Source organism: Crotalus tigris, unplaced genomic scaffold (assembly GCF_016545835.1).
Source record: "Crotalus tigris isolate CLP2741 ecotype Arizona unplaced genomic scaffold, ASM1654583v1 scf7180000017775.1145084777:2100578, whole genome shotgun sequence".
Classification (NCBI taxonomy): domain Eukaryota; kingdom Metazoa; phylum Chordata; class Lepidosauria; order Squamata; family Viperidae; genus Crotalus; species Crotalus tigris.
Window position 1 is genome coordinate 247,808 of NW_024096626.1, and position 20,004 is coordinate 267,811.

Consider the following 20,004-nt stretch of genomic DNA (forward strand, 5'->3'; position numbering starts at 1 on the left):
TAGTAATTCCAGAACAGGCTTTAAGACATTGCAAAGAAAAACAGACAGCTTCTGCTTCTGTGGACAAAAACTGAGAGAAAATAAAAGAATGTTATGGTGAACTCAGAAATAGGGAGGTGGGGCATGCTGTTAATATATTATCAAGCAGCACATTTAGGGCATATGATTCCATTTGAAAAACTTTTCTAAACAGTGGATTCATATTGAAACTATATTAGAGCCAGATAAATTTCATAAATCAATTTTTTTATCCAAAATACTTTTCTAGAATAAAAGTGGTTAGAAATGTTTTTATTAGAACAATGCTTCAAATTTGGAAGAGTAAACATATAATTTTGATAAAGGATATTTTTCCTTTATCTCTTCTAATAATATATATTAATCAGGATGAATATTATGATTGTCTAAAATGAAATTTTTGAGAGAATATAATCTTTATAGCATCTTAAAGATGTTTATAAATTAATTATAGGGAACCTTTCAATAAAGATCAGGCTGAGCAACAAATAGGGAATAGGTTTTCATGGGTCTTCTGTTATCAATTTAAATCTCTTTTGGGCAGTAGACATATTAGTAATTTGAGAATTTAATGCCATTATTTATAACAATCAAAAGAAACAATGTCAAAAATTTAGAGGTTCTTATTGGAATCATAAATAGGGGACCCACCGGTTTAAAGGAACCTTGGGATACTGTCTTGGTAATTCTATAAAAGAGACAAATTGATAGAGATTATGGAAATTGGGGCAGATTCACCTCAGCTTCAAGGCAAGAAATGTAATGGAAGAACATAGATCATGATAGTTGACTCTTGTTGAACTGGCCCATCATTTTAGCCATTGTCTATCCACTGGAAGATGAAGGCCTCATCACATGTTTCCTATCTATAAGCTCCTGAGCTTTCTTTGCCAATTATGCCTGCAATATTTGCTGATGTCTTCGATCCATCTTGTTTTAGGTCTCTTTTGTGGATGCTTTTTATCAAGTGGGATCTATTCTATGATTGCCTTGATCCACCTATCATCAGTTCTTATTGCTATGTGACCATCCCATTTCCATTTCAGTTCTTTTATTCTCTTGATGAAAACCTTGTAGATGTTTGAAAGAAGACTTATTGGGTGATAGTTCTTTAAATCATCTTGAGCCCTTATGAATAAGAATCACTTCAGCATTTTTTCATGCATCGGTATTTTTCTTTCTCTGAGGCATCTCGAGTATAGTTTTGCTAGTATCTTGTGTAAACTGTGACCACCAGCTTTCAGCATTTCAACCGTAAACCAGGCATTTCCTGAAACTTTGCCATTTTTCATTGATTTTATGGCACTTGATACTTCCTCCACTACGATATCTGGCATTTCCTCTTTCGTGGGTGTTGTTACTTTTGAATGATCTTGATCTCTGTATAACTCTGAATAGAATTTTCCAATTATTTCTAACATTTCCTGTCTTGTTCTACACACAGAGCCATCTTCACATTTTAATGCAAAAACCTTACTTCTTGTATTTATAAGCTTGCATTTTGCTTATTTTCTTCAATTACCTTTTTCACAAGCTTCATGTTAAACTGACACATTTCTTCTTGGATATGTTTTTTTATGGTCTTGTAAAGTTCAACGTACTCCAGTTTATTAGTGAAATTTCCAATATACTTCATTGTCCATTGTTTTTTTTTCATTAAATCAACAGTTTCATCCAATGCTTTTTTTGAAAAAAAAAAAAAAAGTGCCGGAACTCACATATGTCATACAATCCGCCTTGCCTACCCTACAAGGTTTACCTTTGTAATCGAAAAAAAACCCTTCAATTTTTAGTGTGTCTAAAAGACTAGGATTTTGTTCAAGGTAAGTTAATACTATTAATGTTACCATGCACTGTGTGGCTTTAAATGACAAGAAGGCATTTTATTAATCTTTTGGGACATTTACCACTGGCATACCCATTTAGTTTAATGGAAATGTCAGCTTTCTATGTGGAATGAAATTGGCCCAATAAAATAAAATTTGGTTGCTTGTAAAAGATTGAATTATTTTTAAGAAATTGTCAAACAAGGTGGAAAAATTTACATTTGGAGTTTAATATGGATATTGACTTGAAACAAATTAAAGTTGGAACTTTGTCAGTGAACAGATTACTTCTAATTTACCTTTAAGTTAAACCCAATTTAATAAATAGATCTGATTAAATCTCATACTGTAGGTCTACCTTTACATCTGACCAATACATAATTATATATATATATATATATATATATATATATATATATATATATGTATATATATATAATAAAACCAAATCACAATTGGCTTTATTCTTATTCTTCCCCTCTGCAGTTTGAATATAAAGTATAAAAGACTAAAAAGAGATTTTTGTAGACATCCCAGCCTTTGAACTACCCAAGGAACTGAAACAGCAAAGTTTCGCTGTCGGGCAAGCTTCCACGCCAGCCACCTTTCTTTCCTCTTGCTTTGCCTCTTTTTAACCTCACACCCCACCTTCTGTAAGGGAAGGCAAAAGGCTCACTCACCCTCTCGTGAAAGAGGGCCTCCATGTTTATGTGTCTCCCACCGCCACCATCGGCTTCCATACCACATGGTCCGACCCAGCCAATCAAGCCAAGCTCTGGCTGTGGTGCTCCGATGCCTCATGGGTCCCCCTAGAGGAGGCAGACAATGCTGGAGGGGACCCCGCTCACACCATACCGCCAGTGACGCATTTTCAAAAGCAAACAAACATAGGAAGGGCCACAATAGGAAAAAAACACAACTCTGGAAAATCCATCAAAAAAAGATGCCGGAACTCTGTTCCGGTGCATTCTATGAAAAAGAAAGCCCTGGTTTCATCAGAGATTTTTGACTGTGTCCAGAGATTCCGAAGTGATTTTGATGCTTTCTCCCCATCCCATACAGACTGTAGGACCCAGAACCTTTGACCATGATGTCTCTTGGATAGGACAGCTTTCAGTCTTAGAACTTGCCTACTGTGAGTACACAAACCTCAGAGATCAATAAGACATGACCAGCAATTATTACCTAACTAGGGCTTCCCAATTATAGTATGTCTTCCTGTTTTTGTGCACTTCTCAGTTCTAGCACAAGTTGCTGAGGAATATTCACAGCTGATCACACAGTTTTCTTGATGAAGTAAGCAACATGGCAGGATCCTAACTGGAAAACAATGCTAGGAATCTGTCTTATTATCCTTCTGTTCTAAGGACGCCTTGTTCTCAGTTTAGTGTTGATTAATTCAGAAGAACAAGCACAGGCAGCTCACTTAAAATAAGATAATTGTTTCATCATTCATTCAAATTACCAGTGGTAATTTGCCACTGGGAGGGACAGATTACAGGAAATCATTCCACTACATTTGGATGCCAAATAATTCCTTGAACTGGTGTCAGGTTCAAAATAATTGCATTCAGCATGCATTCCAATGCAGGTCCTCACAACCAACCTATTTTTGGATGATTGTAGAGGGCATGCTAATTTCTTTCTATTCCAGATATTTAGTCATGCCAGATGGATCAAAACACATCAACAAGCAGGAATTGTTCCAATTTGGAAGGTGCCCTGAATCTTTGAGAGCTTTTCCAAATCAAGCTATCCAGATCATGTTAGATCAAAATTTCCAACCTGACCAACCACTAGATAGGAAATCTTCACGTCTCTAAATTCACCAGTAGGAATAGCTGTTGCTGACATTTCTGGAAGTTGAAATTCACCCTTCTGGAAGTTGCCAAGCTTTGAATACACTGTATTAGACATTGTCTGATACATAAGCAAAAAAATAACATGATTTCTCCATTAATTTATGAATGGGAATTGTATCCCTCAACTTCATGCCTCATCATATGTCTGGAACAATCTCAAAGTTAATCTCTTTGCATTTCAGGATAACAGTTGGTGCTGAAACTTTTCCAGAAGGTGAAATAGGTCCCCAGTGTCTAGACAATCCCCAATATCTATATATTTCTTTCATGTTCTTATGGAATGGATCTCTCGGATACCTTTTTTCCAGGATTCTGAACAAAATAACTTATTTAGATCTGCACTAATTAATGATTACAACATAGGTAACTTTCATTCATGAGATCCCAGTATGAGAACTCTGTTATTCATGCCGTTCTGCTTTCATCCAACATTATTATCTGGACCTCAGCTATCAGAGGAATGTAGCCTTCAGAAGAGAAATCCTTTCCTTAATGAGATTTTTCTCCAGATAATATGCTAGCTACTCACTATGATTCTCAGAGATCATGATGACAAATTAGTTACTTGTAATGAATTTGCTGAGAGGCAGTTCTGTATAGGTTAAGGCATTAGGCCAGAAACCAACCTGGAGTTCATGAGTTCTAATCCCATGAGGCACAAAGCCAGTTGGTTGACCTTGGGCCAGTCACTCTGCCTTTGGAAGCAGGAAAGGGCAAACTGTTCTGAAGTCTTGCCAAGAAAACTGCAGGGATTTGTCCAGAAAGTCTCTAATCAAAAATTGATTAGAAGTTGCATATACACAAACAAAAATAATTCGTCTGGTGACCAGGTTTGAATTTACACAAACCACTCTTACTTATCTTACTTCATGTTCAATTATTTCAACATTTTTCTATGTCAGATGTAGGAGATTACCAGGCTGAACCCGAGGGTGGGGTCAAATGCGCCATCAGTTTGGAGTCTCTGTGTTCCCACAAGTGACCTAAGTCCAGACTCTTATCTAGCACCAATTTGCCTTGATTGTTGGTAGATCAGATTCTTGTATATAGGTAGATATAGAAAACACCTGAAGTGTTTTCAACTAAATTCCTGTTCCTGGTTACTTGTGCCTAACATTTTCAGGAATTAAGGGGGATAGATGAATTATCTAGTAATATGTGGTGTACACAAATGATGACTTCTGTGAAGAATTCACTAAGTTTTAGACGATTGTCTATAGGCTCTGGTAGGCATAGAACCTCTGTATGTTATTCACAGAGGATGATTCAGAGCTTCAGTTATAATTTAAAACTACTTTTTCTGGAAGCTCCCAGAATGTAAAATTGAGGCATAAGACACTTAAGGCAACTTACTGGCTTTAATTGCCAATTTAATATAATGTGGGGTATTGTATCCTTTAAAAAGAATCAACTGAATGAAATGGAGTTTGTGGAACAGTAAAGGACTAAATTAAAAGAAAGTAGATATTATTAGGACATTCCTTGAAATTATGTGGAGTTGGACAAGTGACTCAGCCCCAGGAGTATTACCATAGGAATCAAGTGGAGCAAATGACAGCATATATGTTATGGCATCATCACATAATGACTCAACTTCATATGTCAGGAATCATAATACCAATACTGCAGTGTCTCATTTGTATGATAGTATCATAATGCCTTTGAAGAGTATTCGGAAGCTACAATTGGTGCAAAATGTGGCGGCATGGGCAGTTCTTGGGGACCCCAGACTGGCCCATGTTGCACTACTGCTCTGCAAGCTATATTGGCTACCAGTTTGCTTCCAGGTACAATTCAAGATGCTGGGTATTACCTTTAAAGCCTGTGTGGCAGGGGTCTAGGCTATCTGAGGAACTATCTCACCCCAGTGGGATTGGCCTGCCCCACCCATACCGGCATGCTATGGACCCTGCCAGACAAGGAATTCTGGCAGACAAGGTCCAGGAGAAGAAGAGCCTTCTTTCCTGGGATTCCTGTCTTTGGAATATCATACCTCCCAAGTTGAGATCCTGACTGACCTTTTGTAAGGGCCAAAAGATCTGGCTCTGCTAGCCTGAGGCTCCAACGGGGGGGGCGGGGGGCGGGGGGAATATCACTCTGGAGGTGGTTAGTAGAGAAAAGTAGAGAGAGAAAAGAGAGAGTACTAGAAAGAAAAGACCCTAGCTTCCTCTGTGGTCTTTGTGTGCTTTTCTCCCCCACCTCCCATGTTTTAATCTTTTAATGATAAGTTTTTAGTATAAGTATGATTATTGTTATTGTTTTATCTTTCAATATTTCTAGTTTTAATGTGTGTAAGCTGCCCAATGTCACCTCCGGATGAGAAGGGTGGCACATGAATCCATTAATTAATTAATTAATAATACAGTGCCATCAGTTTACAGGTACCACTGCCCATCCCGCCAATATATGAGGGAAATGTCATATCCTAATAATAATATCAGTGATCTTTTAATGTTGTTGTTGTTGTTAGTTGCGAAGTCGTGTCCAACCCATCATGACCCCATGGACAATATTCCTCCAGGCCTTCCTGTCCTCTACCATCTTCTGGAGTCCATTTAAGCTCACGCCTACTGCTTCAGTGACTCCATCCAGCCACCTCGTTCTCTGTTGTCCCCTTCTTCTATTGCCCTCAATCTTTCCCAGCATTAGACTCTTCTCCAGTGAGTCCTTTCTTCTCATTAGGTGGCCAAAGTATTTGAGTTTCCTTTTAATGTAATTGCACAAATTAGTTTAGAGGAAAATAAGATAGAATGTTGATTCAGATTTGATGTAGGCCTGGACTGCCTTATCAGGCACCATGACCAGCTTCTCTTTTTTGCATCTCATAATGGTGGAATAGATTAAGTGGAAAACCTAATTGCTGATCTTTCCAGATTCAATATCTCCTGACAAAGAAGTCTCTATTTTAAGGATGTGAATTAAAAGTATTCTGTCCCCAGAGTGTTTCATTACTAGTTTTTTTTCTCTCTTGGAAACTAAACTTGGCAGGTCTGATAAAAATAATAATAATTCTTAGCACTGTTGTCATAGAATAATTATTCCAAAGGTTTAGGAAAATATTGCTATATTCAGTTGAATGTATTAACATTGTCAGAAAAACCTGTATATTTTGTTGTTTTGAATTTGCATCCTCTCATTTGTTAGCTTTTCCCCCTCTTTTGTTTCTTCACAATTCAGAAATGATTTCCTGATTGTATGTATGTAATTGCTTTTTAAGACTGGCAAACAAATCAGCTAGAAAAAGTATCTTCCTGATCATGGCTGGCAGTTTTACCTTGTGTGATGTATTTCCATTTAATACTCTGTGCTTTTTTTCTTCAAAGCAACAAGCACTCCCTCTGTACTGAAATGCGTAATAGTAAGTGGTTGGGGAAACCACATTTTCAAGAGGAACATGAAAATCTATAGTCTGGATAACTTTTGGATGTATTCAATGACTGCAAGTTTTATGTATTATAATTTTATTCCTTTATTCTGAAATTTATAGTTACCAGATGAGCCAACAATAGATTTTATTTTCCAATATATGACTGTGAGGGAAAGTTTATGTAAATCATACAAACATTTATTCTGCAAGACTAGTTTATATTCAAAATGAATTCATGCAGCTAAAGCAGACACTTGCACAGTTTTTAGATATGAAATAAGTAAAATCATCATCATAATTTCAGAACAAGAATCTAGCTTTTGTAGATTTTGAGACCTGGCAGAATCTATCCCATTATTCTGTAGTTCAAAGGTCATAGCCAATGATTGACTTAGTGACTATCGCCATAGAAACTGTTTTTTCATGTGCAATTTTGAAAAAAATGTGAATTACATCAGTCAAGTAATGTCATCCTAATATTTTTAATGCTGGTCTTGTTGATGAGAGGGGGGAATTAAAACACTGTTAAGTATCTGTAAATGTAATTTAGGAATATTGGGTATCTTTTTTGATAAGATCATCTATCTATGTGTATGTGAAGTTGTCAGAGCAGCACCGGGCGATGGATTAAATACTTGAGAGAGAATTAAGTAAGTCAGAGAAAGTTTAGCTACTGCCTCATTTAGCTTCTGTTCACAGTTACAACAGTTATGGAAAAGTAACTTTGCAAATCCTTGCATTTACCATTTTCACAGGCTTATAAAGCAAAAGAAAACTGAAGTAATACATAAGCACAGCCGTTTTTTCATGTAGTGACTACTTAAATGACTGAATTGTCGGTCCCAACTATAATTGCTAAATGAAGACTACCTGTATTTCAACTATGATTTTTGGATGGCCACCATAGCTAGTGAGAAACAACAGAGGGGCAACTTTGATTTGACGTTACTGCCCCAAAGATCTGTGGTTTCTAGATATAATCCCATGTGCGAAAGAATATCCACATATGCAAATGATATATTTTATAGTATCCACTAGATGTCACCAAAGGACATCTTGATTTCACCAAATGCTGGATTATTATGAATGGAATGTGTGTGCAGGTTATATATATATATTTAATAATATATAGCAAAAAGACAGATTAAGAACATCACAATTTATACCTGATATTTTTCCGAAGGAAGAGTCAGTGATTGATCTTTTCTTGTGAATAGGTAAATCTGGATCTGCCTTTCCCAAGTCAGTGCTTTACTTTTGGGATCAGGCTGGCTGGAAAATCTGGAAAGATTGTGGAATAAAATTGATTAATTGAACATTTTCATATTTGAGAGTCAAACCAGAACTTAATATGAACACAAAATAAAACAAATACATGCAATTTTTTTTCAATGGTTAACAGAAAAAGCTTGAGGAAAACAATTAGCATGAGGTATCCCCTAAGTATGCTGGATACTTTTGTCAATAAAATGATCTGTGTAGGCAGTTGATTTATTGTTCTGGGGCCTTGATTTGTGGCATTGTTCCTTCCTAATTAGCCTAATAAATAAAATATTTTTTCTGATCAGTTATTCTGTACATTTGAAAAAAAAAATCTGTTGTCGGGAATATCATATATTACCCTTATAAAATTTAATCAAGCTTCTCTTTTCCTGCTTCTTGTTTTCCAGATAACTGGTGTTATCCTTCTTGCTGTTGGTATCTGGGGGAAGTTGACTTTAGGCACATATATCTCACTTATTGCTGAAAACTCCACTAATGCTCCATATGTTCTTATTGGGACGGGTACCACAATCATAGTCTTTGGACTGTTTGGCTGCTTTGCAACATGTCGAGGAAGCCCGTGGATGCTGAAACTGGTGAGGAGGTTAAATAATGTCATTCTAGAAAGTTGAAGGTTCAGGTGCACATGTAGGCACCTGTGAAGAACAAGAGACCATAAATCACTTCATTTGTATAATTTTGTGAATTATCGTTTTTCTGGAATGCCCCAAATATCATGCTTACAGAATGCCAGGTCAGAAAAAAAGGGGGATTTTTTGCATGCAAACCTTTTTGAAAAACTATACCTAAAGATGAATTCACAGTTCAACAGATCAGCTTTGTTCCACAACGTCCATATTTGTTGTTACTATATAACCCAAGAAATAGCTTGATTTGAAAAGAAAGATGCTGATTGCTTTAAAATCTGAGAAATAATTCAATTCACTAATTTCTATTCTCAGAAAGAGATCAGAATCATAAAAGAGTTGTGGTGGCTTAGGTGTGTGTCCGAATATGTTAATTTTCCAGAGTAGTTTCAGATTTTGAATAAACCATGGGCTGTGTTGAAAGAATTCTGTGGAACAACTACAGTATTTTAGAAAACAGAGTAAACAATTCTAAATAATTATTGGCAATTTGTGTGTAATACATACATTCAATTAATACAAGTTTATGAAAAGCAGAAGAACAGAAAAAAAATCAAATACACACTTTTGCCATTAAGCACAGGTGGCCCTCAACTTAATGGCAATTTATTTATAGCATTTGAAGTTATAACAGTGCTGAAACAAAAGTGACTTATCACCAGTTCTTACATTTATGACTGTCACAATGTCCCCATATTCACCTGATGAAAGTTCAAGCACTTGGCAACCATCGTGCATATATGAGGCTTCGGTATCCCAGGGTCACACGATTGTAATTTGCCACCTTCCCAGTTGGCTTCCAACCATCAAAGTCAACGGGGGAAGCTGGATTAACTCAATGACTGTGGCAAAAATGTCATCAAATCAGGTGTGACTCATTTAACAACTGCATCACTTAGTGGCAGATGTTCCGATCCCAATTACAGTTGTACACTGAGGACAACCTCTGTACACTTTTACATGGGTTTTTCATCACAGTTATGGGAAAAAGTAATTAATATGAGGCTTGGGGTGGGGGTGGGTGGAGTGGGAGGGTTCTACCGGCATATCCAAATCCAGGTCATTGAGATAGCAGCTTACCTGGATAATAAACGCTTTGGCTACAATCCTATAGTCTACAGAGAAGAGATCAATAAACGCATGTTGGCAGAGTTTTCTCTGGCAGCAGCTCCCAACTAGCCGCCTTGAATGAGTTCAGAATCAGAGCCAGCTGGCAGTTGCAGCCGGAGAAAACACCACAGAAATCCCTGCTTGAGTTGCCTCTATGGGACCCTGGAGATTGCAGCCACGTGGAAAGCAGGTGCCACTCATTTGTAATGGAACTATGGTTTTAGTCATCTAAAATATGTACCTTTAATTTTCAAATGCTTTTGAATAAAACTAAGTATTTATTTTAGGATCTGTTTTTTGCCAGATTGTTCAAGCCAGATAGTTTTTCTGTGCAAACACAAGCCCCATGTAAATCATGATTCCTGTAATACTGCATTCACCTCCTTCTAGACCAGGCTCCCCAAAGTGGTCAATATTGATCCCCAAGGTTGATGGATCTTGTATGTCCCATTGAAGTTTAGAAGAAACTTTCCACACAAGAATGAAATATCATAGCATAGAACAATAATGACTTCAGAAATAACCTATGTGGTGATATTGTTAATGTTAGGCAAGTGGCAGTTGTTCCTTTCACTTTTCAATTCTCACAACACTCTTGAAAGATATATATATATATATTACTTTTGAATTCTCAAGTGTGGTCCTGTAAAGAACAAATATTGAGCCAAAGCCCATATATTATAATCAGAAAAATCTGCCCCAGCCTAATGGCCATAAGTTAGAAAATACGAGCGCAGCACACTCTGGAATGTTACAGATTTTGCAATACTTGTAACATTTTTATTTATTAGTTTGCATTAACATTTCACATTTTAGATCAACTCATATGACCGGAATGAACACAGAATAAGGGGAAGAATTGCTTTTATTCCTTGGCTTGACTATATCCAAGCTATAATCTCACAATCTTCTTGTGAAAATTGAAATTAACAAGTTATATGACTACACTATTGGAGTGCTTTTCAGATACATACAAGGAGTCCCATAACTTTGAAAGGGACTTGGGTAGCCATAGGGGGACTGAGCTTAGTTATCAGTGGCTTCTTAGTTGCTCTAAACTAGCCCAAAAGTTTTAGAACTACTTTCTCCTCTTGACTAAGCAGTTCAACATGCTGCTACTCCATTCCATTTCCCGTATTTTTAAGTTTGGTTAGCCCAGCAAGAAGAAAAGAATAAATCCACCAACGTCAACATTACTGAGCTATTCATTTCCTCAATAAAGTACCCTTTCACCTTTCTTTTGTGAAAAAGACAATCCCAAGGAAGCAGCCATGCACCTTTTTCACTCACGTGCTGCAATTCTCAACAATAGGTATATAAAGGATCCTAGAAAAGTTTTCCTGTTGAGTAAGAGGCACATCCCATCACTTGAATACCTTTCTTTAACCGGATGTAATAGCCTTGTTGCAGTTCTTTAAAAAAGGCTCAGAGGACAGATCCCCCCCCCCTTTTTGGGGGGACTCCTATATCTGTTTTTAGTTTCTTGCAACTGAATGAGTAAACTTAAAAAAATGGTAGTCTCATACCCCGAGGGACCCTATTTTACTACTTTTTCATATGGTGCTGATTGTGTGCATCTAAAGTTACAAAGGGGAAATAAGAATAGCATATTAGAGTTGCTGGTTTTTTTCCCCCCAGTAATAAAACATTTATGGAATGGAAGCCCTCTTCAGTATGAGTAATCTGTTCTATACCTGTGGATGTTTCTTTTTTCTCTTTCGCTTTCTTTCTTCTTTTTTAGTATGCTATGTTTCTATCTCTGGTCTTCCTGGCTGAGCTAGTGGCTGGCATTTCAGGATTTGTATTTCGTCATGAGGTGAGTCTAACTTCCTTGTTAGTAGGTTGATGGCAACAAAGGTTGAAGCTTCTTAGGATACTGGGTATTATAATTTAGAAATAATTCAGCAACTCTGTATATTCTGGGTGCTTCTTCAGTTGGCAGAAGGATATACAGGCTGTTGCTATTCTACGTATATTTGCCTTGAAGTTAAATTTATTTCTTTGTTCATTGTACAGATGTTCTTCAGCTACTTCCACTGAACAAGTATTTGTGTAACTCAGGATTTTTAAGATGCAAGACCTAACTAAAATAGTTATGTTGCTGCTTTGAAAGTTGTAATTTCTTTACTGCATTAAAATATAATAACAATATGCCTAGAAATGGGAACAAAATAGACTTAGACTGATGAAATTAGAAGACAATTTTAATCCAAGACAGATATGTCTTTTTTCCACCATTCTATATATATTATAGCATATTTTTCATAAGCCAAATGAAGACTATCTGACAAAATGATCTGATTATAATAAAGGGGGGAGTCCAAAAAGCTATTGTTGTCCTGAAAGGTCTGCTTTGGTTTTCTTTCTATTTTCTATCTTTAAAACATTCTGTCACATTCTCAAATTAAGGAACTCTTGACATTGCTTTAGTGACATAGGACCTAGGACTGCTGTTCAGAAACACATTATCATTTCTAATTAGAAAATTACAGTTAAAAATTAATATAGGATAGGGTTTATGCTTCTAAAAAGACCCAACAATTTTGTTTGGTTCCTGAAATGTTTGCTTTTTAGAAGCAGCTAAAGAACCAACCACTGAAGGACTGAATATCAAGAAAAGGTGTTTTAAAACGTGGAAGCATGACATCTGCAGTTCTCTAAAACAGCCAAGTCTTTTCCTAGGTTCACACAGAAACACACAGAAACACTCAGGAAGTAAGACTCTATTCTTGGCACAGATATATATACTGTTCCAGACCATTAATCAGTATTTCCCAGAAAACCTCTCAGTTTCTCTAAGAAACTTAGATCAACAGTTCTCAAAGTCTGGTCTTTCAGGAGATCCTTGAAGTCAGATAAATAAATAAATATTTTAATATTCTAAATTTTAATTACTAACACAGTACATATTGATGGATATAAATTCTTTGGGGTCTTCAGTCATTTTTAAAATGTAATGGGGGGGCTGAGATCAAAGTGTTTAAGAACCATGACATAGATAATTCTTGCAAATAATGTGTGAAGCTGCTGTAAGGTTTGCTGGAAAGGCAGCTCAAACTTTTCCTTCCTTCCTTCCTTCCTTCCTTCCTCCCTTCCTTCCTTCCTTCCTTCCTTCCTTCCTTCCTTCCTTCCTTCCTTCCTTCCTTCCTTCCTTCCTTCCTTCCTTCCTCCCTCCCTCCCTCCCTCCCTCCCTCCCTCCCTCCCTTTCATTTCTATTTCTATTTCTTGAGCCTTGCAGGACTGGAAATGATTAATACAAAGAACAAGTCTCTTAGAACTCTGTAATATTTATTAGGAGAAAAATGATTAGGGCCGTGGTGGTGGCCCACAGGTGGCACGCAGAGCCGTCCCTGTGGGCACGCGCGCCATCACCCCACATGGACGCGGGCTGGGCTGCTCCCCTCTGCCTCTCCACATGTGCCAGCGCTCTCACTCTCTTTCTCTCTGCACTGGGAGTCAAGGAGCAGCTGCAAGAGTTGGGTGGATCTGGACTGGATGGTGGAGGCAGGGCTTTTTTATATATATATAATGCACAGAACGTTGTTCCGACATCTTTTTTTGAACGGAAGCTGCCAACGCGAGTCCAGGTATGCCTCCAAGCTTCCAGAGCTCGGATCAATGGACACAAAGCAATTTTGCAGCCCCCAGCAGCCCGATCCGGGCTCCAGAAGCCTTTTCCAGACCTCTGGAGCTCAGATCCATTGCCACAAAGCCTGTTGGACATTTTTTTGGGGGCCTATTGGCATGGAAAACACTTGTCTTAGTTGCGCTGGGTTCCAAACAGGTGGCCGTACCATTTGCTGAAAAAGAGGTGGGTGGGTTGTGAGAATCTGAAATACTTCATTTTAAGCTGTGTTACTGGAAGCTTTACGTGTTGCAGTTCTAAAGCAGAGGCCCTAGTAAGCTTTCTCTCTGTTCCATCACTCCGGTTTACTCTACTAAGTATGTATATCCCTTTTTTTACTCTTTCTGTCCAACATAGCCTTCTTCCATTCTTGTAACATGCTATATCTCCATAGCATTCGCAAAATTATCTCCATAACGTTCCTTCTTTTGTGAATGCCCCATTATCTTAAATGTATCCCACTTTCCCCAACTCTCCTCCCTCCCTTCTTTTCATCTGTCATCAAATTTCCTTTCTGCACCTCTGTTCTTTTCATCCTATTTCATTCCTCATCAGTTCCCTTTTCATACCTGTATTTGTACACAAATAGCAACACGTTTTCAACCATTTATGCAGACTCAGACCTTATTGTCACAAAGTGTGTGCATGCATGAGCAAGCACACATATGCTTTATTTTTATTTTGCATGGAAACATTTGTTATTCCATCAGAGATTCAGGAAGACACATAGCACTGTTTACAAGGATTGATGGGTAACTGCCCTTATTGCACATATTTTTTCAACATATTATAAAAACCATGTATTGTCAACAACAACAACAAAAGAAAATGCCTGCATGTTTATGTGTGTTTTTGCATTCATCAGACACTACTGTAGCTTTTGTAATTTTCACCTATTTCTTCCCATTCTCTAAAGACAATAACATTTTTACAAGTCCTTGCAGCGATGGCGAATGATGAAGACACATTTCTCCAGAACAACTCTTTATTGAGCTTTAGACAAAACTCCAACAACAAGCAAAGGCACGCAGGCCTCCTTTTATACGCCCAGATCCCCAGACACAATGGCAACAGAAAACAGGCACTTTTCCCGCCTTGCGCATGCGTGCAAGCTGGCGCCACTCAATCTGGTCCCGGGCACCTTCTGCAAAGCCCGGGACCCTTGCAATGTCCTGAGCCTGCAGGCTCAGGACACAACACATACCATGTCAGTGGAATATGAAACACAATGCAATGCATTGTACAATTTATATGGATTCAGACAGTTTCACCTCAGGCCAAAGGAATAAACATCACACATGGGACACAAACAACCTTCGTTCCTTCCTAGACTAGCTGAACCCTAGTCAAGACACACTGATATGTGTGCACACACACACATATACATACAGAGAGAGAGAGAGAGAGAGAGAGAGATGTACATGCGCACACGTGTGCACACATACATACATACATACATATGTTTATAATTCAAGTTTATAATTACTTGAACAATATAAGAGTATAAGAAATGAGCTTGGATGATGAGTTCTAGAATTCTCTACCTAGAAAATCTGGAAGGAAGAATCCAAGTTGGGAAAAGCTGGATAGCAATCAAACTTGGTGGAGGAAGACCTGCCATTTGTATGGCTGCTTCTTCAGGCCTTCTGGTTATCAGTGAGCAACTAGTTTTTGTAAAAAAAAAAAAATTGTACAGGTAGTCCTCTATTTACAACCACAGTTGAGCCCAAAATCTTGGTTGCTAAGCAAGACAGCTATTAAGTGAATTTTGCCCCATTTTACGTCCTTTCTTGCCACAGCTGTTAAGTGAATCGCTGCAGTTGTGAAGTTAGAAACACTGTTGTTAAGTGAATCTAGTTTCCCCATTGACTTTGCTTGTCAGAAGGTCGCAAAAGGTAATCACATGACCCTGGGACACTGCAACAGTGATAAATATGACGAGTGTCTGAATTTTGATCATGTGACCCTGGGATGCTGCAATGGTTGTAAGTGTGAAAAATGGTAAGTCGTTTTTACTTACAGTGCCGTTGTAACTTTGAAGGGTTACTATATGAACTGTTGTAAGTCGAGGACTAATTGTAGTAAGTTTCTTCTACAGTGAACTACTCATCAGATTTATTGTCTCAAAGGCTATTAGTGGTCCATGTCTGTTTTGCATCCGGTGGGCAAATGGGAAAATCATGTGGTATCTCTCAAAGAAGTGGATGTGGTTTTGTGATCTGATAACCAGTTTCTGCATTAAGTATCATTCTCTTTTTTTTTATGCATGGCTCAATTTTTGTGACACATATTAATTGCCTGTCATCTAGGCACACCCTGGTTATCTGAGGCAACAGTGGTGCAGCTTTCTAGTTCACAGATGCACACATCCCATCTCCCAATTCCAAACTCCAGATAAAAACAAAATGCATCCAGTTAGTGAGAGCATTAACTCCTTTCGGTAATACATTCATGCAGATTCAAAAGAAGTAATAGTAGTAGGGAAGGCTTATTAAAAAAGAGAAACTCTGCTTTATTAAGCTTGGAGCAATGTGGGGAAGGACTTCTGTAGCATAAGAACTCTGGGCTGGAAAGAAGGCAGGTGGCATATGGCATTTTCCAATCTTTGCCAGCTCAAGATCAGGACTACAGCGAGGCTCAAGGTGCCCTCTGCCAGGAACACAAAAGCACACTTTTTCTTCAGAAAGACAGTGACTCCTTTGGGGAAATTGAAAAGGGGGCTTGGAAGGGTGAACCCCGTTGTTTGACTCAGGAACTCAAATAATTGAAGAGCAAACAAGATGGAAAGGGAGATAAATGTATCCACTGACCAGGCCATTCTTTCCTTTCTTGCATTAACTTAATTTATCCCCTGCCCACCAAACTTCATTTACTCTGAAAGAGAGTAACCTACAGATGGGGGCATATGGAACAGGAGGGAGGTTTAATTCCATGCCAGCCAGCTCATCTGGCAGGTTGCTAGAGGCTGTGAATTACCTGCACGATCTGGGAATTGTTCATCGGGTTCTCAAAGTGAGTATTGTTGGGATGCTTTGGGGTGTTCAACAGGTTCCAACTTTATGCAAGAGAGAGGATCCCAACACCTACTCCCCCCCCCCCCGAGTATGAACCCTGCTTTGCTGATAGACATTTATATTTAGCCTGGTTATTGAGTTAACCTATTTTTCTGGATTTAACCAGTATAAAGGAATAATCTATTTGTCGAGGAATTTGACTTTGGGATTGGTATTGAAATACACACCCTTGGATAGCAGAAAGCATTTCTGTCTCTTCCCCCCTCCCCCAACTGGGATAAGAATACTTGATAAAAGCAAATTTTGGCGTTATTTTACTCCAGTGGCCAATCAGATGCAGAGGGAAACTAAAACTGGACAAGAAACCGACAATAACTCTCCATTCTGTATATAGAAGGGGTAGTTTTGTATAAGGAGAAAAAAATAAAATAAATAACACATGCTGGATAAACTAGTACTGTAAACTCCAACTGTACTTGCGGTGTGACAGCAGTTAAATCAGTGGTGCCACATTTCAAAGTTACAGTTAGAGTATTCAGATTGCAGCTGCTTTCTTACAGGTATGTGGAATGGTGTGGGACCCACAGGTTTTGCAAAGTGAAGAAAGGAAGTTAGTTACAGCTTATTAGGAAAGATAAAATAGACAACTGAGAATGCTTTATTGACCATTCTTTATCCAGATTTTATATCAGTTGCATCTGCTAATACAGGTGTTCTGAGACACTCATTTGTTTTAACTTTTTTTTCCTTATCGCTTCTTGGAGTTTTCATCCTGCTTTTGTGAGAGGGCAACATTTGGGAGGGGGTGTAGCTTCCCCCAAGCCATCAACTGAGCAAGATGCCCGCCTGCCCGCGCTCTTCCCCCTGTCTGAGGCTTTCGTTGTCGTGAGCATTTCTGTTGAGGATTGGCAGGGAGGGGGCTGTTTGGTTTTTATTCCCCTCCCATCTGCTGGGTGGTTGCAGCAGGTTTTGATCTCTTCTGTCTCGCCTTGCCTTGTCCCATGGCAATGGCACCCCCACCCTGACCCCTCCCTCGCCTCACCTTACCCAGCAGGACGAGCCTCCTGCCCGCTGCCCCACCTGCCAGAGACCCCCTGAATCTCTGCCAACCCTGCCTGGCCCCCACAGGCATCCCTCCCCAGGAGCAACATTGAGTGGCCACGCTCACCCTGGCCACACCCACCCACACTGCCATGACTACTGTAGCCATGCCCACCCAGCACCGGTGATACATAAGTGAGTTTTGGGTTGCAGTTTGGGCACTCGGTCTCTAAAAGGTTTGCCATCATTGGATTAGAGTTATCACACAAGAATTCTGATTTTCATAAGGGCCTCTCTATATCATCAATCAGGGCAGGAGTATTTTTTCTAATGCCATTACAGTGAAGAGGTGAGGGAAGAGGAGGGCAGACCTGCTGTTTTTTGTTTTTTTTTTAAAGGCATGGCAGCCTCATTCAGTTTCTTTTTAAATAATTGCTTCTCCCTTTGTCAGTCAGGATTTTGGCTCTCACACTACCAAATGTGAGATTTAATTTTCATTTTTCTGTGGTTGCACCAATATAGGGAACTATTGAATGTTCAGTGATGACTTATATTACCCTTTAATATTTTTTTCAGAAGGAATGACATGAGAAATATACTTTTGATTTTTTCATCTAAAAATCATGTGTCCTCACTATAGACACTGGGTAGGAGAAAACTCACTAGAAAGTTAATTAGACTGTTGCCTCATGCAGTTTATCCCATTGTCTCAATTTCCTTTTAGATCAAGGACACTTTCCTTAGGACATATACTGAAGCCATCCAGAATTACAATGGAAATGATGAGAAGAGCCGTGCAGTGGATGATGTACAACATAGTGTAAGTTTAGAGCTGCTGAACTGAAAATCAGTGTTTGGATTGCAGTATGAAAGTGTAGATAGGTGTTGGCAGTGTTTTTTTATGGATTCAGTAGAATCAACTATACTTGTCATTTTTCTGGTTCGGGATATTTTACCCAAATGATTTACATTCAGGAAGTCCCAGGGCAGCTACTGTCAGTTATATCCAGTAATATTGGAATAGAGAGCCCAGTGATCTGATTATACTCTCCTACAACACAGAGGGGTTTTTTTGTGTGTGAGAACTGTTTGAATATTCTCTCCAAACTACCGGTACCTGTGAACTTCATTGCTTTCAGGCACTTAGATTTCCACAGTATTGGAATAAAAATACACTTTTATATAATTCTTTGATGAAAATGTAGGAAGGTAATCATAAAATTACATTTGTAAAGACAAAACTTCGCAAATTTCTTTCATTTCTCAGTTTTTAACCTGCTTTGAAGTTTAGATTGTAAATTTCTCTAGACAAGAATCTTGTCTTTTGCCTTTTGGTCATCATTCTGACAAATTATGACCATTTATGATACTATAATAACAACCTCTTGACTATGTTTTCAGAAAGGAGATTTCTCTTTCTCTTTTTGGACTATAAGTAGTTTATTTGTTTGGAATGTTTTGAAGTCAAATGCATAAAACCTTTCCCAGTTTTGTAATTTTTCTTTCCTTTTTCTCATCCTTATTAGCTGAGTTGTTGTGGTGTCCAGAACTACACCAACTGGAATACTAGCCCTTATTTTAGTGAACATGGATTTCCCCCAAGCTGTTGTATGAATGCGAGTGACTGTAATTCTATGGACCTGCGTAACATAACTATTGCTCCTACTAAAATAAACCAGAAGGTATGATTCATTTCAGGCTTTCAGAATAAGGTATTTAATGCATACATACATACATGTATTTCTCTATCTGTTATGCACACTGTTTTGTGACCCTGTCTTTGGTTATTGATCATTGAGTAATCAATATAAATCAGATAAATAAATGAAATTAATGTTTAATTAATTAAATAATGAAACATGTTTCGGGGGGATTGGTAACAATCTTATCCTGGTCATGGTAAGTGTTCTACTGATGTTTTCCAGGTATTAACAGAAAAAAGATGCTTTCCACACAGCTCCATTAATAAACTTTCTAAGATATTTGTGAACTAACTTCCCATATCTATTATGACTATAAATTTAAAAAAAATCACCCTTTTTACGTCCCTGTAATCCATTAATTCGGGATAGAGTCGGAGAGACAGGACGGAGCTGAGCGTTTACTGGCAGATGGCCTTCCTGATGTCATGCAAAGTTTGCAGCAGATATTTTTTCTTTGCGCTCTAAGAGAGAAACATCTGCTGCTATCTAGGATTGAACTCTCAACCTTCCAAGTAGAAGACGAACATC

General features: G+C 38.2%; 1 protein-coding gene across 2 annotated transcripts in view; it reads left to right on the plus strand.

Moving 5' to 3' along the window:
* TSPAN7 (tetraspanin 7) overlaps positions 1-20,004 on the plus strand; it is a 109,969-nt gene that overhangs the window by 73,173 nt on the left and 16,792 nt on the right. The window contains exons 2-5 of one of the 2 annotated variants that reach the window (XM_039342154.1): positions 8,744-8,932; positions 11,835-11,909; positions 18,498-18,593; positions 19,300-19,455. In XM_039342154.1, the coding sequence (XP_039198088.1) occupies positions 8,744-8,932; positions 11,835-11,909; positions 18,498-18,593; positions 19,300-19,455 (516 nt within the window). The remainder of the gene's footprint in view (positions 1-8,743; positions 8,933-11,834; positions 11,910-18,497; positions 18,594-19,299; positions 19,456-20,004) is intronic. The other variant, XM_039342155.1, reaches the window with a different exon arrangement.